General features: G+C 46.2%; 1 protein-coding gene across 1 annotated transcript in view; it reads left to right on the forward strand.

The window, feature by feature from the left end:
* The first annotated feature begins 2544 nt into the window (after window positions 1-2544).
* Window positions 2545-23367, forward strand: part of LOC103307318 (C-signal-like) — a 291414-nt gene continuing 270591 nt past the window's right edge. The window contains exons 1-2 of the mRNA XM_065567472.1: window positions 2545-2691; window positions 3498-3549. Of these exons, the coding sequence (XP_065423544.1) occupies window positions 2545-2691; window positions 3498-3549 (199 nt within the window). The remainder of the gene's footprint in view (window positions 2692-3497; window positions 3550-23367) is intronic.

Here is a 23367-nt window from a genome sequence, read left to right on the forward strand (position 1 = left end):
TTCTTAATTGGCTCCAGGTGTCCTAATTAGCCTTCCTGCCTTAACTGGTTCTAGCAGGTTCCTGATTACTCTAGTGCAGCCCCTGCTCTGGTCAGTCAGGGAACAGAAAACTACTCATCCAGTGACCAGTATATTTGCCCTCTACCAGACTCCTGTACCCCACTGGTCTGGGTCTGTCACAACACATAGCTAAATTATTCAAATACATAGTTGTTGTCAGTGCACACAAAGGTGCACATACGATCTGACATACAGCCATGGATTTCTGGAAATCAGACCACATGTGTCATTATCATGAACACTTTTCACAAAGTGATCGCTCTATAGTTGACCTCTCAGTCCTCAAAACCAAAGGAAAGCTGCACAGCACCTTCAAAAGACAAGCCTGGGAGCTTAAATTCATAACTTTGCTAGACACTGAAAATCATGGGCTGAATACAGACATAAGAACGGCCAAACTGGGTCAGACCAAAGGTCCATCTTGCGCAGTATCCTGTCTTCCAACAAAGGCCAATGCCAGGTGCCCCAGAGGGAATGAATAGACAGGTAATCATCAAGTGATCCATCCCTTGTCGCCCATTCCCAGCTTCTGGTAAAACCAAGGCTAGGGACACCATCCCTGCCCATTCTGGCTAATCACCAGTGATGGAACTATCCTCCATTTACTTATCTAGTTTTTTTTCGAACCTGTTAGTCTTGGCCTTCACAATATCCTCTGGTCCTTGTTGACTGTGCATTGTGTGAAAAAATACTTCCTTTTGTTTGTTTTAAACCTGCTGCCTATTAATTTAATTTGGTGACCCCTAGTTCATGTGTTATGAGAAGGAGTAAATAACATTTCCTTATTTACTTTCTCCACTCCAGTCATGATTTTATAGACCTCTATCATATTCTCCCTTAGTCTCTTTTCCTCCACAGTTCCAATCTTATTCATCTCTCCTTAGATGGAAGCCGTTCCATACCCCTAAGCATTTTGTTGCCCTTTTCTGAACCTTTTCCAATTCCAATATATCTATTTTAAGATGGGGCGACCATGTCTGCACGTAGTATTCAACATGTGGGTGTACCATGGATTTATATAGAGGCAATACGATATTTTCTGTTTTATTATCTATCCCTTTCTTAATGATTCCCAACATTCTGTTTGCTTTTTTGACTGCCGCTGCACATTGAGTGGAGTCACTAGATTTATGGCTTATTATAACAATCTATAACCCATTAACATAATGGGTGTTTATGGGCCCCTTCATCTTGAATGGTCCCTTGAAATCTGTGTTAACTACTTATGCTAAACAATCTGTTCCACCTTGTATTTAGCTGTGATACTCTGGGTATGTCTACACAGCAGCTAAAAACTCATGGCTGGCTTAGGTCAGCTCACTCGGGCTTGTGGGCCTCTGGCTGCAGGGCTGTAAAATTCCTATGTAGACATACAGGTTTGGGATGGAGGCAGTGGTGGATTAGCCACTGGACTGACAGGACCCTTGCCCCAGCCGATTGGAGGCTCCAGAAAAATGTGTGCCCCTACTCCTGAACCCCGCTCCCCAGCAGGATTGCCAGGCGGGCAGGGTGGGGGAAGCCCCCGTGCCCCAACCCCATACCCCGGCAGGAGCACCGGGCAAGTGGGCAGGGCAAACCACTGTGCCCCAACCCTGCTTCCTAGCAAAAGTGTGGGGTGGCGGGGTAAAGCTTAGCACCCAGACTCCGGCTGCAGCCCTGGGACATTTAGAGCCCTAGCTTCATGCCACGGCCTCTGGGCTGGGGGAGCTCTCACTCCCTGTTGTGGCCTTGGTGGAGGGGTAGGGGGAGAGAACAGAGCTTCTCCAGTCTTTGGGCTGCAGGGGGAGGTAGAAAGGGGCAAACGGGTTGCGGGGCCTCAGTCAGAGGTTCAAATGGGGTAGACGGTGGGTGGAACATGGCAGGGCGGTGGAGGGAAGGGGCAGAACAGGGTGGGGCCATAGGGGGGCCACAGGCAGAAGGGGCGGAAGGGGGATGAGACTGCAGGCGGAAGGACTAGGGAGGTTCCCCCAACTTTCTCTGACCCAAGGCCACACAAACCCTTAATCCGCCTCTGTGTCTGGAGCCCAAGCTCTGGGCCCCCACAAGGAAGGAGCGTTCCAGAGCCCAGGCTCCAGCCTGAGCCTGAACATCTACACAGAAATTTTTAGCCCCATAGCCTGAGCCCCAAAAGCCCAGGTCAGCTGACCCAGGCCAACCAGGGGCCTTTTATTCCAGTGTAAACATATCCGCTCAGTACATTTCCCAGACTGGAAGAGGAGCTCTTTGTAAGCTCAAAGCATGTCTCTCTTACCAACAGAAGTTTGTCCAATAAAAGTTATCACCTCACCCACCTTCCCTAATGTTGTAATCAAGGTGTGAGTAAGTGGGGTGTTATTCAGATCCCTGAACTGCCAACACTACATAACTTTTAATCAAGAGGTTTAACTCTAGATCCAACACTGGTGTTAGGAGGAGCCCAAGCATCATTATTTAGGCTGAGCTGCAGGTGGGGAGCAAGTGGCTGGAAGCTGCAGCTCAGTGACGATGGCAGAGTTCAATGTCGAGAGCGTTCTGGTGACTGGATCCAATCGAGGAATCGGCCTGGGACTCGTGAAGCAATTTCTAGAGCTACCAAATCCACCAGAATGGATCTTTGCCACCACCAGGGAGCCGGATGGATCCCAAAGCAAGGTGAGGATGAAATCTGGTCTTTACAGGAAGGTTTGGGCAACGGATGGCCCAGAAACAGCCTGAGAATTGGGTTTCCCTGCAGTACAGGCTGCAAAGATGGGATAAGATAAGGAGCGGGTTCCCTTTAAAAGCATTTGAGAGGCTCAAATGAGAAACCCAGAGCTCACTGTAAAACTCAAACACTAGTTTGAGTCTCAGCTCAGGAATAGAGAGGCAAGATGCTACCAATATTTTAACAAGGGGCTTGTTATAAAATGTTCCACTGTGGCCTGTGATAAACCCCATGCCCTAAAGGTATCTAGAGAGGGCTGACTCCGTCAGAGACAGGACAGAGAAATCACCCAGGCCTCCTACATTTCTACATTTGTTTGCCAGAGGCTGAGAATGGGAGACAGGGGATGGATCACTTGATGATTACCTGTTCTGTTCATTCCCTCTGGAGCACCTGGCATTTGCCACTGTCGGAAGACAGGACACTGGGCTAGATGGACCTTTGGTTTGACCCAATATGGCCATTCTTATGTCCTTATGTGGTGAAATTTTGTAACCGGGTCTCTTGTGACACCCCATCCCCACTGCACAAGGCTGCAGAGGAGCCTCTCTGAGGTATCTGGTTCACTCACCCACATGCCACTTGTTGTGGGACAGGGGAGTTCCGGGAGTTGGCTGCGCCACGCTCAGTCACCAGCATCTTCCTTGAGGGTTTCACCCAATCCCAGGTACTGCACAGCTGAGGTCAGAGCCATCCTACACACTGATCATCTTCCAGGATTTTTCTAACCAAGTGAAAATGTTTCTCTTTCCAGGAGGTAATGGAGCTGGCATTGAAGCATCCAAACCTGGTGGTGCTGCAGCTGGGTATGTAGCCATCTCTGCATCTATTCATTCAGACATGGGAGGCCTTGGGAGGAAGACGAGGGGCCCAATTCTCTGTGGCTGGCACAATGTGGTGCCACACTTGTGCATGGTTGTGAAGCACTAACAGTTCAGAGTGGAGCATGTCACACCCACTCTGTCCCGCTGTAATGGCTGACCGCGAATAGAGTCACTCTTAACTCAAGTTGAAGAGACCCATGATTTTAGTGCTGAAGGTACAAACCCAGTGCGGGTTCTATGCCTTATCCACTTAGGCCTGGTCTACACTATGACTTTAATTTGGATTTAGCAGCGTTAAATCTAATTAACCCTGCACCCATCCACACAACGAAGCCATTTATTTCGAAATAAAGGGGTCTTAAAATCGATCTCTGTACTCCACCCCGACGAGCGGAGTAGCGCCGAAATCGATATTGTCATTTCGAATTAGAGTTAGTGTGGCCGCAATTCGAGGGTATTGGCCTCCGGGAATTATCCCACAGTGCACCATTGTGACCCTCTGGACAGCAATCTGAACTCGGATGCACTGGCCAGGTAGACAGGAAAAGCCCCGCGAACATTTGAATTTTATTTCCTGTTTGCCCAGCGTGGAGAGCACAGGTGACCACAGAGAGCTCATCAGCACAGGTAACCATGCAGGCCAATAATCGAAAAAGAGCACCAGCATGGGCCATACGGGAGGTACTGGATCTGATCGCTATATGGGGAGAGGATTCAGTGCTAGCAGAACTTCGTTCGAAAAGACGAAATGACAAAACTTTTGAAAAAATCTCCAAGGGCATGATGGAGAGAGGCCACAATAGGGGGTCAGATCAGTGCTGCGTGAAAGTCAAGGAGCTCAGACAAGCCTATCAAAAAACAAAGGAGGCAAACGGTCACTTCGGGTCAGAGCCGCGGACATGCCGCTTCTACGCCGAGCTGCATGCAGTTGTAGGGGGGGCCGCCACCACCTACCCCACCTCTGACCGTGGATTCCGAGGCGGGGATAATCTCATCAGCTACACCTGAGGATTCTGCGGACAGGGAAGAGGAGGAGGAGGAGGAGGACGAGCTTGCGGAGAGCACCAGCACTCCGTTCTCCCCAACAGCCAGGATCTTTTTCTCAGCCTGACTGAAGTACCCTCCCAAGCCAGTATCCAAGACCATGACCCCATGGAAGGGACCTCAGGTGAGTTTACCTTTTAAAATATAAAACTTGTTTTAAAAGCAAGCATTTTTAATTATTACTTTGCCCTGAGGACTTGGGATGCATTCGCGGCCAGTACAGCTACTGGAAAAGTCTGTTAACATTTCTGGGGATGGAGCAGAAATCCTCCAGGGACATCTCCATGAAGTTCTCCTGGAGGTACTCCAAAAGCCTTGCCACAAGGTTTCTGGGCAGTGCAGCCTTATTGTGTCTTCCATGGTAGGACACTTGACCACGCCATGCTTGCAGCAAGTAATCTGGTATCATTGCATGACAAAGCCTGGCAGCGTATGGTCCTGTTGTTTGCTGGCATTCAAGCAACATCCGTTCTTTATCTCGCTGTGTGATCCTCAAGAGAGTGATATCGCTCATGGTAACCTGGTTGAAATAGGGGAATTTAATTAAGGGGACAGAGGTGGCCGTTCCTACTGGGCTGTTTGCCTGTGGCTGAAAAGAAATCCTTCCCTGCAGTTAGCCAAGCGTGGGGGGTAGGGTGACCAGCTGTCCCGATTTTATAGGGACAGTCCCGATTTTGGGGTCTTTTTCTTATATAGGTTCCTATTACCCCCCCACTTTTTCACATTTGCTGTCTGGTCACCCTAGTGGGGGGGGAAGGCGGGGGGCGTGGAAATTGGCCCTGAGCTTTTCACATTTGGCTAGGAGGGATCTTCCCTGATACCAGCCACACGGTGGGGGGGAGGGATAAAGTGGTCATCCAGAGAATTGTAGGGGGGGGGTTAGTTTGTTTTCTGCTGCTGAAGGTTAACAGGAAAACTGCAGCACTTAACGGGCTTTGCTTGGTATGTGGGAAAGGAGTGCACAGAAGCCAAAAGACAATGGCTTACCATGGCCGCATGCAAGCCGAATTCTGTTGCCCGGACCCGCGTCTGTGATCTCTAGCAGCAAAGCCACAGGCACTCAATATTAAAAGGCAAAATGGGACCTTGCACAGAAATCACGTGTGCTATGTAATGTGAATAGTGTTGGTCACCGTGAAAGAGTATAAGCATTGTTCTGCAAAATGTATCTTTTAAAAAAATTCTCTCCTTTTCTCCCCTCCCTCCAGCAGCTGCAAATTTTTCAAGCCTCCCTCCTCCGTCCCGAAGGCTATCTCAGATAAGGCATCGGAAAAAGAAGACGCAAGATGAGATGTTCGCAGAAATCATGGAATTTACCCGCAGTGAAAGAGCTCATCTGAATGAGTGGAAGGACACAGTTTCAAAGTATAGGAAAGAAGTCAGTGAACGTGAGGACAGGAGGGACCAACGTGAGGACATGAGGGACCAACGTGAGGAGAGGAGAGACGCTCGAGATGAGAGGTGACGGCAGGAAGATCGGAGGAGGCAGGATGCAACGCTGGGGCTGCTGCGTGAGCAAACAGATATGCTCCGGCGTCTGGTGGAGCTTCAGGAACGGCAGCAGGATAACAGAGTGCCGCTACAGCCCCTGTATAACCCCCCTCCACCCTCACCATGTTCCATAGCCTCCTCACCCAGACGTGTAAGAATGCGGGGGGGGGGAGGGGAGGCAAGGCTCCGTACACCCTCCCATTCCACCCCAGTGGACAGCCCAAGCAAAAGGCTGTCATATTTTTAACCTTTAACCTTTTCCTTCCTGCCGATCCTCCTCCCAAACCCCACCCGGGTTCTCGCCCTCTTTTTATAATCAATTAATAAAGAATAAATGATTTTTAAACGATAGTGACTTTATTTCCTTTGAAAGCAAGCTGGGGGAAGGGGGAGGGTGGGTTCCTTACAGAGAATGAGTCAATAAAGGGGACGGGTTTTCATGAAGGAGAAACAAACAGAAATTTCACACTGTAGCCTGGCCAGTCATGAAACTGGTTTTCAAAGCTTCTCTGATGCACAGCGCTTCCTGGTGTGCTCTTCTAATCGCTCTGGTGTCTGGCTGCGTGTAATCAGCAGCCAGGCGATTTGCCTCAGCCTCTCACCCCACCATAAAGGTCTCCCCCTTACTTTCACAGAGATTGTGGAGCACGCAGCAAGCAGAAATAACAATGGGGATATTAGTTTGGCTGAGGTCTGAGCGAGTCAGTAACGATCGCCAGCGACCTTTTAAACAGCTAAATGCACATTCTACCACCATTCTGCACTTGCTCAGCCTGTAGTTGAACAGCTCCTGATCCTGACCAGGCTGCCTGTGTATGGCTTCATGAGCCATGGCATTAAGGGGTAGGCTGGGTCCCCAAGAATAACTATTGGCATTTCAACATCCCCAACGGTTATTTTCTGGTCTGGGAAGTAAGTCCCTTGCTGTGGCCATTTAAACAGATTAGTGTTCCTGAAGATGCGAGCGTCATGAACCCTTCCCGGCCAGCACACGTTGATGTTGGTGAAACGTCCCTTGTGATCCACAAGTGCCTGCAGCACCATTGAAAAGTACCCCTTGCGGTTTATGTACTCTGTGGCTAGGTGCTCCGGTGCCAAAATAGGGATATGGGTTCCATCTATCTTCCCACCACAGCTAGGGAATCCCATTGCGGCAAAGCCATCCACTATGACCTGCACATTTCCCAGAGTCACTACCTTTTGTAGCAGCACCTCAGTGATTGCTTTGGCTACTTGCATCACAGCAGCCCCCACAGTAGATTTGCGCACTCCAAATTGATTCCCAACTGACCGGTAGCTGTCTGGTGTTGCAAGCTTCCACAGGGCTATCGCCACTTGCTTCTCAACTGTGAGGGCTGCTCTCATCCTGGTATTCTGGTGCTTCAGGGCAGGGGACAGCCAGTCACAAAGTTCCATGAAAGTGCCCTTACGCATGCGAAAGTTTCGCAGTCACTGGGAATCATCCCACACCTGCAACACTATGCGGTCCCACCAGTCTGTGCTTGTTTCCCGGGCCCTGAATCGGCGTTCCACGGATAGAACCTGCCCCATTAACAGCATAATCTCCAAAGTACCAGGGCCCGTGGTTTGAGAGAATTCTGTGTCCATGTCCATGTCCTCATCACGGTTGTTGCTGCGCTGCCGTCGCCGCCGCCTCCTCGCCTCGTTTTTCTGGTCCTGGCTCAGCATAAACTGCACGAGAATGCGCGAGGTATTTACAATGTTCATGACTGCTGTCTTGAGCTGAGCGGGCTCCATGCTTGCCGTGGTATGGAGTCTGCAGTGTTCACCCAGGAAAAAAGGCGTGAAATGGTTGTCTGCTGTTGCTTTCATGGAGGGAGGGGTGAGGCTGTACCCAGAACCACCTGCGACAATGTTTTTTGCCCCATCAGGCACTGGGCTCTCAACCCAGAATTCCAATGGGTAGGGAGACTGCGGGAACTATGGGATAGCTATGGGATAACTACCCACAGTGCAACGCTCTGGAAATCGACGCTAGCCCTGGTACATGGATGCACACCGCCAAATTAATGTGCTTAGTGTGGCCGCATACATTCGACTTTATACAATCTATTTCCAAAATTCGAATTATATACATTCGGATTAATCCCGTAGTGTAGACATACCCTAAGTCCCCATTAAGTGTGCCCAAGGGACTGATATTTCATCTCATACCAAATCTTGCAATACCCCCATGGCACCTGTAGCATGTGTCCCTGTGCAACTGCTGCACATTGTTTGCAGTTTCCTAGCCCGCAAATTCCAATAACCTCTCCCTGCATGCAGAGCCAGCAGCCATTTTGTTTTCAGAGGTTCAGCAGCTTGTTACAGAGGAGAGAGACACACTGTGCTCTCTCATGGGAACTTTAATTCTTTGTTATGAGTTTCCAGGATCTAAAATAAAAGCCACATTAGATTGAAAGCTGTGGGTTTCTATTTGGATCCAGAAAAAACATAATGATGATGCTTTATAATTTGTATAATGATAGCAGCTGGGACTCCCAATCCAGGATCGGAATCCCATTGTGTTAGGTGCTGCACAGACCAGTAATAAAGAAGACAGTCCCTACCCCAGACAGATCCCAGTGCCAGACACAGCAAAGCAGGCAAATGGGACACAGTTTGGTTAAGAAACAGAAATGAAATCTCAGCTCAGCACGCAACTGCCTGGGTGTGATTTGCAGACACCACAACACAGGTAGGTTTTAAGGAGGCAGTGCAAAGAGGATAAGCATAATTATTTACAAATGTCAAGGGATTTCCCCTGCCCCTGGAATCAGAGGCAGCGTGGGAGAGTTCCCAGAGGGGCTTGAGGGAGATGCAAGTGAGTTAGCGAGGCTGCTTTCACTGGCCAGCCGAAGACAGAGTCAATAGCTGAATGGGCTGGTAGAGCTGATAGGGCAGAGCTGCTATAGGAAGGATGTTTCTGAATCCCCTGTGCTGTCTGTAGATGTCACAGATCCAAACAGCATAAAGGCAGCTCACAGAGAGTGGAAGACCATGTGCAGGGACATGGACTGAATCTCCTGATAAACAACGCTGGCATCGCCCTGATGACCACCATGGAGAATGAGAACGCTGAGACCATGGCAATTGTATACCTAACTAACACAGTTGGGCCTCTGCTGGTGAGCCAGGTAAGAATACACCTGACAGCCAGGAAACTCCTCTGACACTGAGCCAAGACTGCCCTGGAACGAGCTGAGACGCTAAGACAAATTTTTGACTCATTTTTTAAAAACAAGGTGGTCTGCAGCTTCAGACTCAAGAGAAGCAACAAAGAGTCCTGTGGCACCTTATAGACTAACAGATGTATTGGAGCATAAGTTTTTGTGGGTGAATACCCACTTCGTCAGATGCATGTAATGGAAATTTCCAGAGGCAGGTATAAATATGCAGGCAAGAATCAGGTTGGAAATAACGAGGTTAGTTCAATCAGGGAGGATGAGGCCCTCTTCTAGCCGTTGAAGTGTGAACACCAAGGGAGGAGAAACTGCTTTTGTAGTTGGATAGCCATTCACAGTCTTTGTTTAATCCTGAGCTGATGGTGTCAAATTTGCAAAGGAACTGAAGCTCAGCAGTTTCTCTTTGAAGTCTGGTCCTGAAGTTTTTTTGCTGCAGGATGGCTACCTTTAAATCTGCTATTGTGTGGCCAGGAAGGTTGAAGTGTTCTCCTACAGGTTTTTGTATATTGCCATTCCTAATATCTGATATTGCCGGCTATCCCTCTGATACTAGACTCAAGAAAGACGCTCTAACATCCCCTAACACTGGCCACCAGCAGGATTTGAACCTTGAGCACCAAAGCACAGTCTTCTACCACTTCTACCTCTCACTTCTTTCAAGTGTAACTAGCCTCCTCTGCTGCTCCTTCTGTACACCTCAGTCTCCCGCCCTGCTTCCCTGCAGAGCTCCTGCCCCAGAACCTCCCTAGCCTCCTCCTGCCTGGCTTCTTGCTACAGATTTAAGGAAACAGTGCACGTGTCCCTGCATCTCCCCATTTATAGTCAACCTTTAGCCAGAATTACTCTTTAACAACAAATCAGAGATCCGGACGTATTACCAGCTTCCAAACTCATCCAGCTTTGGTCACCATTGAGCAGTGAGGAGGGTTGTGTTCAATGGGATCCTCTCCCCACTCTGAGACTGCCGGGAATGTTATTGCTACAAGGGTCACAGGAATTCAGCTGGGTTTGGAACCAGCTGCTGGTGCCATCTGTTCCTTGTGTACTGAACCCTGGATGAGTCTCAGCTGTGTAGAATCTCAAGGTGCAGCTACAGCCAATGCCAACAGCTGAGCTTGGCCAAGGATTTTCCTCCTTTCGTTTTATCAGGATTGGGTCTCCTGGTTTCTGCTTGGCTCAGCATTCCAGCCTATAAAAGGATAAAACCAGAGATTTCTGGGATTTGGTATCTCACAGCCTTGTACCCTTTACGCAGGGGCAGCAAAGATTGAAGATTTATTGTGAGGTGGGCAGTTTTCTTTTGATCTGTTGCTGGAGTTGCCAACCCTCCAGGATGGGCCTGGAGTCTCCCAGAATCAGCATCGATCTTCCAGTGACCATTGAAAGCAATCCAGGAGATTTTAATGGGATATTTTAAGAAAATGACATCATGTTATGTTGGGGGGGTGGGGGTTGAATCTCCCAGAATAGCTTCAGTGAGAGTTGGCAACCTTATCTGTCACCCCGAGCAGCTGAGCTGGGTTTGTCCACTGAGTGAAGTGGGAGCTGCCCTCTAGTTCAGCAGTACTGCTTATGTATGAAGCTCCTCACCTTCCGCCCAGTGCTATTTATCTCCTCCCCTGTCAGCCCAGATGACTCCCGCTCCACCCTTGCATATCAGTACTGTGGGATCGGGGATCATGTCCTGTAGGGAAGATGCCTCTCTGTCCTGTGCTCTTATCTCTGCTCACTGTGTGTCCCACCCACAGGCTGCTCTGAACATGATCACCAGGTGCCAGTCCTTGGAGTACAAAGACTATGGGATTCTGTGCACTTCTATCCACCCTGGCTGGGTGAAAACCAGAATGGGAACAGAAAAGGTAGGGGTCATAACACATTTACAATCTCTTGGTTAGGGTGACTGGCCACTTCCATCCACAGCACATCAGAGGGCCTTACAGTCTTGGTTCTGCCACAGACTCATCTGTATACCCAGATCACAACTACGTTAAACTGGAGTGAAGACTGGAATACTTATCAATACTATACAGGTAAACCATTCCAGGGATGTTGTAATTATCCCCAAAACTAACATTACAAACCCAGGAAATCAGAGTTAAGGTTAGACTTAAAGTGTGGCTTTTGTTTGGGAATTTTGTTTGGTTTGTTAAATTACTCTGAGAAGGAGAATGGTTCCTTCGTGGGCTGGGATGGACAAATCTATCCCTGGTGAGAGATGAGCTTGCCAGGTGTGATTAGATCATAGAGGTGCTGGCTGTGTTACCTGTACATGACACACCAATAAACAACCTGAGCTGAATTACAACCCATTTCCTGAGCCTTTCTCCTCTGCTGGTCTCTGATGCAGGTGGGAGATCCATTTAACCCTGCTATGCTGTTACTGAGCCGTCTAGAGAGCTGAACATTCGGGTACCTCAGGCGGGAACAGCTGGTTCTAGAGGTGGGCAAGCAGGGCAGTAACTTCCAGGGGGCGCAAAACTGCTCTGCAGCTCAGCTTAGTTTTTTTTTTTTTTTGGCTCCTGTCCAACTGGCTGGCTCTTTGTGTGTGTGTGTGTGTGCTTATGTGCATGCTTGGTTTCTCGGGAGTAGGTGGGGCCAAAAATATTGGAAACATTTTCTGCCCTGGCTGGCAAAACAGCTAGGGCCATTCCTAACCTTGGGCCCAAGGGTAGAAAACATGAATTGCAGGCCTGTCATTGTGCTGGAAATAGCGTCCCCCCAGCTGAGTGCCAGCCATGAGCCCTGTCCCAGGGCAATCCCAGGAGAGCCTGGCCAACGCTTCTGGGACACAGGCTGGGAGCAGCACCTCTCCTCTGCAGAAGTCACTACATTCCACACGCAGTTAAGAGCTCTGCCTGGGGTTAGGGCCTGCGCTGCGAGTAGATCTCTTGTCTGAAACTCAGGGGGCAGGCAGGAGCCCTTCTTTTGCTCCCCAGGCAGGTGCAGTATAAACTCTTAGGGCCTTGCCCTAGTAGGATGTTTCCAAAAGTTAAATGATCTATTACTTTTTGCAGTTGACCAAACTTGTAAGTAGCCTAAATGATAGAAAGTCATCTAGATTTTTCTACAATTGTTTCAATTGTTGTATTCAAGAGTTAGTTAGAAAGTAAGAATATACATAAACATGTTAAACCTAACCAGTGTCCTTTAAGTGACTTGACAGAAGGTGTCAGAACATCTTCTTCTGGAAGAAAGAAGGATAAACTTTAAACTTCAAAATGAAGTAAAACCAGAAAATATGATTATCACCCAGTTATAGAAAATATGAGAAAACTATCATACTGTTGTTGAATGATTCAAGAAAAAGTAACAGAAAATGGAGCTAAAAGACTTTTCAAACAATTCTGTTAGCATATATTTTAATTAACAATGCTAATTAAGAAATTAAAGAGCTCCAAGAAAAGGCTTGAAATCCTTGAAAAGATGAGTTTTTCTATAGCATAGGTGCCCCATCTACTGGATGACTAGGAGATGTGCAATGACACTTTGGCCTGTCCAAGAAATAAATATATCATGTGTAAATCAGAGATGGTTACCTCCCAAGATTTTGGGGATGCCAACATCAATAAACTGGTCCCATTTTGGAACTGTGTCAGCCCACACTACAACTGAATGGAAAGATGCTGTTAAAAAATCGTGCCAAATCGCATTAATTGTTCTCTTCATTGAAGCAATTCAGTTCATCTTTCAACTTTATCAAAGACATCCAACTATCTTCCTTTAAAACTCCAGAGGTCCTAAATGCAGAGGTGTCCTGATCCTGACTCAGATGAGCCAAACTGATACATATTAGAAATGTTCAATAATTCTACTCTCCCAAGAGGGAATTTTTGTTAACTAAAAGTTGTTTATGGACAAGAATTTGGGTTTTGGTACCATAACATCCAAAGTTCTAACTATAAGTAGCCTTGAGGAAGAAAGAGCTTTCCTGAAGACCAAAAGGTACCCAGAAGAAATTTTCACCACACCAAGAGACTACCTGAACACCAGAATGAAGGGTGAGAAAATCTAATCTAATCAAAAGCATAAGAAGATTTTAAAATCAATGTTTACTGCTAAAAGAGTCCATAGGGAATTTCTCTGCTTTGAAGGGAAGGAGACACAAACCAGGCAGTGAGTCAGGAGCTGTTTCAGACTTCGCCAGAGTCAAGTCAATCCTTCCAGGTGAGTGCTGATATGCCTGCTAATGAAGGGGATGGGCATTTGGGTAAGCATACATACATTTTTCCTTTTAAGTATTTTTTACCTTTTTGTTGCCCTGAACCTCCTCTCTTCCCTCCTCCCCTCCACCCTTCTTCCCTATTAAAAGTGGCATCCAACCTATCCACACATTTAGAGAACAAAGGCATTGACTTGTGAGTGATCCCTTTACTTGTATAATGTTATAAAATGCATTTTAAAAAATTGGTATGGCACTCTGAATTACACAGTCCACATCAGATCACTGTCCTGTGCTTGGATGGAGTCAGAAGAAAGAAGTAGAGGCGGAGTCCACTTCTTCTTTTTGGCTAGGTTGGGTAGATGAGGAAGGGACACAATTCTCCCCATAGAGAGTACTTTGTTTATCTGAACAGGAATGTTCCTTTTGTTCTCTCAAGTAATCTTGAGGAACTTTCATGGAGATACTCTGCAAGCCTCTCCTGAACATTTCAGGGATGGTGGCCTTGTTTCTTCCCCCATGACATTCCCACGCCACTCTGTGATATGTTCCGCTAGCACCACTGTTATAAACAGGCTATTAGCTTTGGAACACCAATAGCAGCTACATTCTCTGTGCCTTCGTCACCCTCAGGACTCAGTGAAGTATCAGCCAAAATCACCACTGCCTGTGAAAATAGTGGAAATACTCACTGGATTTTCCCATATCCAGAGACAAGATGCCCAGTATCTAAACCTGCAACAGTTCCCCGTTCCCCTGCCACTATTCCATTCTCACTATGGCTTGAGGTGCAGAGCGATGCTGTAAACAAGGTGCTTCAAAGCTAATATGACAATTTTCATTTCTTATCAAAGGTCTTTAAGGGAATAATGTAACTATGACTCTAAAGCGAATGCTGTATCCGTCTGTTTTACTCGGAAGCCTTTCATATGGTGACCCCGCTCCATGCCTGCTGAACCGTTCCCTGATCAGGAAGAGAAAGAAAGAAGCATATTTTCATTTGAACATTATTTCCTGTTTTTTGAGTGCAATAAAGTTCTCTTTTTGGAAACCCAAGTGAATATTTATTAGTCTACGCCAAGCATAACTGCCACATTACAGAATTCACATTGGGAGTCAATAACACACCGTTTAAGCTCTGTACACATGAAGAGACCCTAGTTCATGAAAGCATCACACAACACTACTGTGGCTGACAACTTAAATGTTCTTTTAAAGCTACATAAGAACGGCCAGACTGGATCAGACCAGTGGTCCATCTAGCCCAGTATCCTGTCTTCCGACAGTGATCGATGCCAGGTGCTCCCTCTGCTTATAGCTCCATGATTGGCTCTTCTAATATCCCTTATGTACACCTGTTCAAATTCCACAGAAAGCTGGTCCACTTTGCCTTTTCACCCTGCCGGTAGCCTTTCCCACTTTGCCTCACAGACATGATGCAGTACACAACATGCAGCTATCACAATGGGAAAATTTACCTCACTAAGATCCAATCTAGTGAGTAAACAGCATCAGCACCAGCACGCTTCTGTCTACCAAAAACACATTCAACAGTCATCCTGCACCTGCTGGGCCAGAAATTGAACTTTTCCTTTGGTGCTGTCAAGGTGAGCAGTGTATGGTTTCATGAGCCAGGGTCAAGCGTCATGCACCTTCCTCAACCAGCCCACACTGGTGTCAGTGAAGCAACCCTTGGGATCCCCGATGCTTCCATACCCATGGGAAAATATCCCTTTCAGTTTATGTACTCACTGGCAAGTTGAGGTGGTGCCAGAATAGCAAGATGTGTCCTGTTGATCACCCAACTGGAGTTCGGAAATTCCACTGTTATCGACCCATTCACTCTTTCCTGCACACTGCTGAGAGTTACAGTCCTGTATGGCAGGAGATGCTTAATGGCATCCTGACACAAGGAAGAAAGGAGAGCAGCAGAATATGGACCCTGGACTTCAGAAAAGCAGACTTTGACTCCCTCAGGGAACAGATGGGCAGGATCCCCTGGGAGAATAACATGAAGGGCAAAGGGGTCCAGGAGAGCTGGCTGTATTTTAAAGAATCCTTATTGAGGTTGCAGGAACAAACCATCCTGATGTGTAGAAAGAATAGTAAATATGGCAGGCGACCAGCTTGGCTAAACAGTGAAATCCTTGCTGATCTTAAACGCAAAAAAGAATCTTACAAGAAGTGGAAGATTGGACAAATGACCAGGGAGGAGTATAAAAATATTGCTCAGGCGTGCAGGAGTGAAATCAGGAAGGCCAAATCACACTTGGAGTTGCAGTTAGCAAGAGATGTTAAGAGTAACAAGAAGGGTTTCTTCAGGTATGTTAGCAACAAGAAGAAAATCAAGGAAAGTGTGGGCCCCTTACTGAATGTGGGAGGCAACCTAGTGACCGAGGATGTGGAAAAAGCTAATGTACTCAATGATTTTTTTGCCTCTGTCTTCACGCACAAGGTCAGCTCCCAGATTGCTGCACTGGGCAGTACAGCATGGGGAGAAGGTGACCAACCCTCTGTGGAGAAAGAAGTGGTTCGGGACTATTTAGAAAAACTGGACATGCACAAGTCCATGGGGCCGGATGCGCTGCATCCGAGGGTGCTAAAGGAGTTGGCGGGTGAGATTGCAGAGCCATTAGCCATTATTTTTGAAAACTCATGGCGATCGGGGGAGGTCCCAGATGACTGGAAAAAGGCTAATGTAGTGCCCATCTTTAAAAAAGGGAAGAAGGAGGATCCGGGGAACTACAGGCCAGTCAGCCTCACCTCAGTCCCTGGAAAAATCATGGAGCAGGTCCTCAAGGAATCAATTATGAAACATTTAGAGGAGAGGAAAGTGATCAGGAACAGTCAGCATGGATTCACGAAGGGGAAGTCGTGCCTGACTAACCTAATTGCCTGGCTCTGTGGATGAGGGGATAACTGGCTCTGTGGATGAGGGGAAAGCAGTGGATGTGTTATTCCTTGACTTTAGCAAAGCTTTTGATACGGTCTCCCACAGTATTCTTGCCACCAAGTTAAAAAAGTATGGGCTGGATGAATGGACTGTAAGGTGGATAGAAAGCTGGCTAGATCGTCGGGCTCAACGGGTAGTGATCAATGGCTCCATGTCTAGTTGGCAGCCGGTTTCAAGCAGAGTGCCCCAAGGGTCGGTCCTGGGGCCGGTTTTGTTTAATATCTTTATTAATGATCTGGAGGATGGTGTGGACTGCACTCTCAGCAAGTTTGCAGATGACACTAAACTAGGAGGCGTGGTAGATGCACTAGAGGGTAGGGATCGGATACAGAGGGACCTAGACAAATTAGAGGATTGGGCCGAAAAAAACCTGATGAGGTTCAACAAGGACAAGTGCAGAGTCCTGCACTTAGGACGGAAGAATCCCATGCACTGCTACAAACTAGGGACCGAATGGCTAGGTAGCAGTTCTGCAGAAAAGGACCTGGGGGTCACAGTGGACGAGAAGCTGGATATGAGTCAACAGTGTGCTCTTGTTGCCAAGAAGGCTAACGGCATTTTGGGCTGTATAAGTAGGGGCATTGCCAGCAGATCGAGGAATGTGATCGTTCCCCATTATTCGACATTGGTGAGGCCTCATCTGGAATACTGTGTCCAGTTTTGGGCCCCACACTACAAGAAGGATGTGGAAAAATTGGAAAGAGTCCAGCGGAGGGCAACAAAAATGATTAGGGGTCTGGAGCACATGACTTATGAGGAGAGGCTGAGGGAACTGGGATTGTTTAGTCTCCAGAAGAGAAGAATGAGGGGGGATTTGATAGCAGCCTTCAACTACCTGAAGGGGGGTTCCAAAGAGGATGGAGCTCGGCTGTTCTCAGTGGTGGCAGATGACAGAACAAGGAGCAATGGTCTCAAGTTGCAGTGGGGGAGGTCCAGGTTGGATATCAGGAAAAACTATTTCACTAGGAGGGTGGTGAAACACTGGAATGCGTTACCTAGGGAGGTGGTGGAGTCTCCTTCCTTGGAGGTTTTTAAGGCCCGGCTTGACAAAGCCCTGGCTGGGATGATTTAGCTGGGAATTGGTCCTGCTTTGAGCAGGGGGTTGGACTAGATGACCTCTTGAGGTCCCTTCCAACTCTGATATTCTATGATAATGGCCTTGCACACTTGGATGATAGCGGCCCACACTGTGGGATTTCCAACTCCAAACTGCTTTTCCACTGACAGTGCAGCTCTCATTCTGGTTTCCTGCTCTGGAGGTCTGGGTGAGCTCAGCAAACAGATCCAGCAATGCCCTTTTACAGCCGAAAGTTCTGCAGCCATTCGTCTCTAACCTGCATTATGATGTAATCCCACCAATCAATGCTAGTTTATTGGATCCAGTAGTGGTCATCCACCATATGGAGCTGCTCTGTGAATGCCAGCAGCAACCTGATAGAGAATAAAAATATGTCCCTCAGCATCCAGTCGTTGTTGGACAGCTCTTCTTCTTTCTCATGCCATTAGTTGTGGGCGTACTCACTGAAGTGCCACAAATACAGAAGAATCGTGCGTCCTGTATTAGCAACAGTAATCAGAATTGTGCTGAGTTGTGCAGGGTCCATACTTCTGCCAGAAACATGGCAAAAACTGAAAAGTGGCAAGCAGGACTACTGGAGTTTTAAGAATAGCATGAAAATTATGGGATGGAATAAACATAATGGGATGGAGAAAGTGGCATTGTGGGAACTTGATCACTTGGTTTCAGAAATCCCTGGCAAATTGTTGATATCCAACAAAGTACTGAGCCAGACAATGGCATGGACACACTAGGATACCATAGTGCACTGCATTTTCCATTGACACAACCCCTCGTGGAGAGGATGTGCACTACTGACGCATGCAGCCAAGTGTGTTTGTGCCCAAGTGATCTACAAAAGGCAGTGGCTGTATACTGATATAATTTATGTTGACCAAAAGTTGTAGTGTAGACATATCCTTAATTGCTTGATGCCTAATTCAGTTATCTGTTTTTCACCTAGCGTGCACTATGATTGTAAAGAGATATTATTTGAAGCTTGTATATTAAGGCTGATCTAATCGTCACCTGGCTTACTAAAGTTATTTTGTTGTTGCTCAAAGAACTAACCTTGAAATCATAAATGTCTTGCTGTGTACTTCCTAAAATCTGGAATTCTACTGTATGTTATTACATCTTCGTGAAAGTTTATTATTTAATGGTTAATTTTTGTTCTATTGTCTTGTCTAACTTTAATCCTAACTTTGAGTGCTACTCAGAACTAGCTAACTTTGATAGATCAGAGGTTCTCAAAACTTCTTTTGTTGACGGACCCCCTTTCAAATGCAACGTTAATCATGGACCCCTGACTGAGAAACTGATAGACAAAAATATATGTGTACTTCATATAAACACGTACTGTTAGTAATGCTTTAAGAAAAAAATAGTATAAGAGTACTGACAGATAACAGTGAGATTGGTGTGCCTACTTCTTACTGCAGAGTCTATCTGTGGGGTGATGGTTCACAAGCAAACTCCTAAATCATTCTCCACTTCCAGTCGGGACCTGAACTTTGTCTCCATATCTGTCATGGCAGAATATGTTGTTGGGAAAGGTAGCAAAACTTTCATTGCTTCCGTAAATAAAACTGGGTACTCCATAGTAACAGTTGGCCAAAACTGGCCAGGTGTTTGTTCCTGAAACTTAATTTTCAGTGTGCGTCACAGGATAGTTCGAGCAGCTCCTGTTTTGATTTTCCAATCATACAGCAAGCTGACATTATAGCAAAAGTTGAGAACATATCCTGAACCTAGTCATATTCCTCCAGGTTTATATTTTTAAGGTAAACACTAAAAAACTCATTGTCATGCTGTTAGTATCCAGAAATTCTGTAAGTAGCAGAAATATATCTGAGATTCCACTGCTCAGTCTAGATTTCCAAATCTCTACTTTCTTCTGAAATGCTGCAATCTTGTCATGAACTTCAAGTATGCTTGTATTGCCCCCTTGTGTGGACAGGTTTCATGCATTCAACAAGTTAAAAATGTCTGCAAGGTATGCAAGCTTTGCGATCCCTAGCAGGTCAGAAATGTTTGTGGGGATCTTGGGATTGTGTACAGAAAGAAACCCCAGCAGCTCTTTACAAAGCTGAAAAACTATTTCCAACACTCTGCCACAAGATAGCCAATGCAATTCCATATGAAACAATAATTTGTCCTGTTCTGCACCCATTTCTAAACACAGCTTTACAAAAAGGCATGTGCGGTATTCTGAACATTGGAGGAGCATCCTGTAACCCCCAAACAACTCAATGACTCACTCACAGGAGACACACCAGGGTATTGCTTCACCTTGTGGCCCAGTCCACTGTGATGGGAGCCCTGGGGTGCAGCCTGGGATGTGGGACCGCTGCGCCCCTCCCAACTCTCCAACCTGCACTGTCTCTCACAATGCTTTGCTAGTGACAAGCAGCAAACCCCTCCAGGTGCTGTTATCACTCAGCACAACAGCATGTGGAGCCCCACACCCAACCAGATTGCATGAATGCTCCCAGAGCCACTCATGAATCTCACAGAGAAAAGCACCAGTCAAATTCCCCCAGCTCCCAGCACTGTACCTCAGGAGCAGTGCAAATTTACTAATTGGTTCACCACTTCATCATTGGAAAGTGGATATACACCAGCCTTTGCAAACCTGAGCAGATTTGCCACACGCTCACTGGTAAAGATAAACAGTAAAATAAGTTTATTGACTAAAAGATAGATTTTAAGTGATATTAAGTGATAGGCAAAAAGTCAGAGTTAGTTACCAAAGTAAAATAAAATATAAGCATGCAGCCTAAACTCTTAATCCTATTAGACTGCACAACATCTAGATTAAGCAGTTTTTCTTACCCCACTGGATATTGCAGTCCTTAATATACAGGCTGTGCCTTAAACCTGGGCCAGTCTCCTTGGGTTGGAGTCTTCAGTCTTCCGAGTGTCTTTGTTGCTTGCAGCATAGGTGGGAGCAGGAGAAAGGCCAAGCATGGAGCCTCTGTGTTCTGTTTTATACTTTCAGTCCCATATGCTTGGAGAACACAGTCCAGGCATGTCTGTTGGGCATTAATGAGTTGAGCAATTCCCCTGGAGTGGCCTCATGCCGGTGAGTCATTGAATTGTAACTCCCTTGCTGGGCAATGGCTGTTGATGGTTGTTTGACACCAGCCCGGACGTTGGTTACTTTCCTTGCTGTTCTCTCTGGGGAGCTGTCAGGGTTCCCTCCCCACTCTAAACTCTAGGGTACAGATATGGGAACCCGCAAGAAAGACCCCCTTAGCTTATTTCTACCAGCTTAGGTTAAAAACTTCCCCAAGGCACACATTCCTTCCTTGCCTTGGTATTGCTGCCACCACCAAGTGATTTAAACAAATATTCAGGGAGGGCCACTTGGAGCCCTACTTCCCCAAAATATCCCCCCAAGCTCCTACATCCCCTTTCCTGGGGAGGCTTGAGAATAATATCCTACCCAATTGGTTACAAAGTGAGCACAGATCAAACTCCCTGGGTCTTTAGGACACTGAAAAACAATCAGGTTCTTAAAGATGTTTATTTAAAAAAAAGATAAAATAATCACCTCTGTAAAATCAGGATGGAAGATAACTTTACAGGGTAACAAAAAGATTTAAAACAGAGGATTTCCCCTCTAGGCAAAACTTTTAAGTTACAAAAACAGTGATGAACCTCCCTCTTAGCACCGGGAAAATTCACAAGCTAAAACAAAAGATACTCTAACGCATTTCCTTACTATTACTTACTATTTCTGTAATATTGGATGTATCGTTTCAGTAGGAGCTGGATTACTTGCTTGGTCTCTCCCTTTGTCTCCTGAGAGAACACCCACGGAGCACAAAACAAAGTCTTCCCCCCCCCCCACAGATTTGAAAGTATCTTCTTTTCCCATTGGTCCTTCTGATCAGGTGCCAACCAAGTTATCTGAGCTTCTTAACCCTTTACAGGTAAGGAGGGATTTTATGCTACCCTTAGCTGTATGTTTATGACAGGAGCTAATATCTGGCCAATTCCCCAATTTACAGCATGTTTTACTGACAACCATACAACACAATCTCATAACTTCATATGCATTAATGATATACATATTTAGATAGAACAGTGACTTTCACCAGATCATAACCTTTCTCTTGATACCTTACATGGCATGCTTTATATGCAAGATCAGAATTATATTTAAATGAGAAATATGGGGGTTACAGGATACCCCCCAATGTATAGAATGTCGCAGCGTGAATTCAAAGGCTGGGACTTTATAAAATTCACAACTGTGATAACTGCATTTAGCACATGATGTAATTCGGGTTCCATTTTCTTTGATGCAAGGGCCTGGTGATGCAACATTCAGTGTGTTACAATTACCTGTGAGATTATGCGTGGTATTCATCCTACAACCCCACTCCTATTGCCTGTCATAACGGCAGCACTGCCTGTACAAACAGCAACACACTTCTCCCAATTCAGCTTTTATGATATCCTCCAATAATCTGTATGTTTCCTGACCTGTTGTCCATTCTGGTAACTCCTGACAAAAAAGAAAAGCTTCCAAAATTTCCCCCAGCCAAACATAATAAACAAAAACTAATAATTGTGCTGCACTGCCAAAATCAGTTGTCTCATCAAGCTGAATTGCACACTGTTCACATGTATGTAGCCTTTTGATTAGTTAACATTTTACATAATTTGAAAGCTCTTCAATTCTCCTACTAAGTGTGTCATTAGAAAGTGATATGGCTTTAAGTTTCTTTGCTGCTTCTTTGCTTACCATCACTGCGCACATTTCTACAGCAGCTGGAAGAATCAGTTCTTCTCCAGTGGTATGGGATTTTTCACTCTTTGCAGTCTGAAACACTATTAAGATGGAAGCTTTAAGAGCTTTTTCCAGAACTGATGTTATGTTTGTCATTTGAGAGTTTTCTGTCAATTTATTCTTCTTTCTTTCATTGAAGAAAAGGCTCTGGATTCATCTATATATTCCAGGTGCCTTGTTGTGAGGTGTCATTTCAATTTTACAGGTTTCATTGCTTCATTTGGTAAGATTCGTAAGCATACAATGCATTGCAGTCGTCCATCACTAACTTGCATGAAACCAAAATCAATCTAACTTTTGTCAATCTGTCTGTTCTTCATTTGTTTCTTACTACTTGGTCCTGCATTGCCCATGGCTTCAGTGCATCTAGCAGTACTAGTATGAGGACATTTAAAAAAAATTATTACTAACCTTTTGTAACTGTTGTTCTTTGAGATGTATTGCTCATGGCCATTCCATGCTAGGTGTGTGCATGTCGTGTGCAGAGAGATTTTGCAGGAATTTTTCCCTCAGTGCTATGAGTAGGAATGGATCTAGCACCCTCTGGAGTCGCGTGTGTATGCACCAGTATAAGGTGCGCCACCGACCCTGGACTCTCTCAGTTCCTTCTTGCTGATAACTCCAACAAAGGGGTAGAAGGGTGGGTCATGGAATGGACATGAGCAACACATCTTGAAGAACAACAGTTACGAAAGATTAGTAACCATATTTTGTTCTTTGAGTGCTTGCTTATGTCAATTCCATGCTAGGTGACTCACAAGCAGAACCCCCGGAGGTGGGCTTGGAGTTCATGGATGTACTGATTGCAACACTGCTCCCCAGAAAACTGGTATTATCATGGGCCCATTGGGTGATGGCATAGTGGGAAGCAAAGATATGAACAGATGACCATGTTGCGGCTCTGCGGATGTCATGGATTGGTACCTGCGTGAGGAATGTTACCAGATTTGCCCATTACTTTGGGGTATGCTCATTTATTCGGGTTACTCCTCTGGGGAAGGGAGTTCTGTAATCCTGTCAATGTACTGCTTGTGTCACTTGTGTTTACATATGGAGCTCTACTTCTCCCTTCTGCAAGTCCCCTCCCAATGGAGCTATCCTGCAGGACCT

This window comes from Chrysemys picta, chromosome 14 (genome assembly GCF_011386835.1).
Source record: "Chrysemys picta bellii isolate R12L10 chromosome 14, ASM1138683v2, whole genome shotgun sequence".
Classification (NCBI taxonomy): domain Eukaryota; kingdom Metazoa; phylum Chordata; order Testudines; family Emydidae; genus Chrysemys; species Chrysemys picta.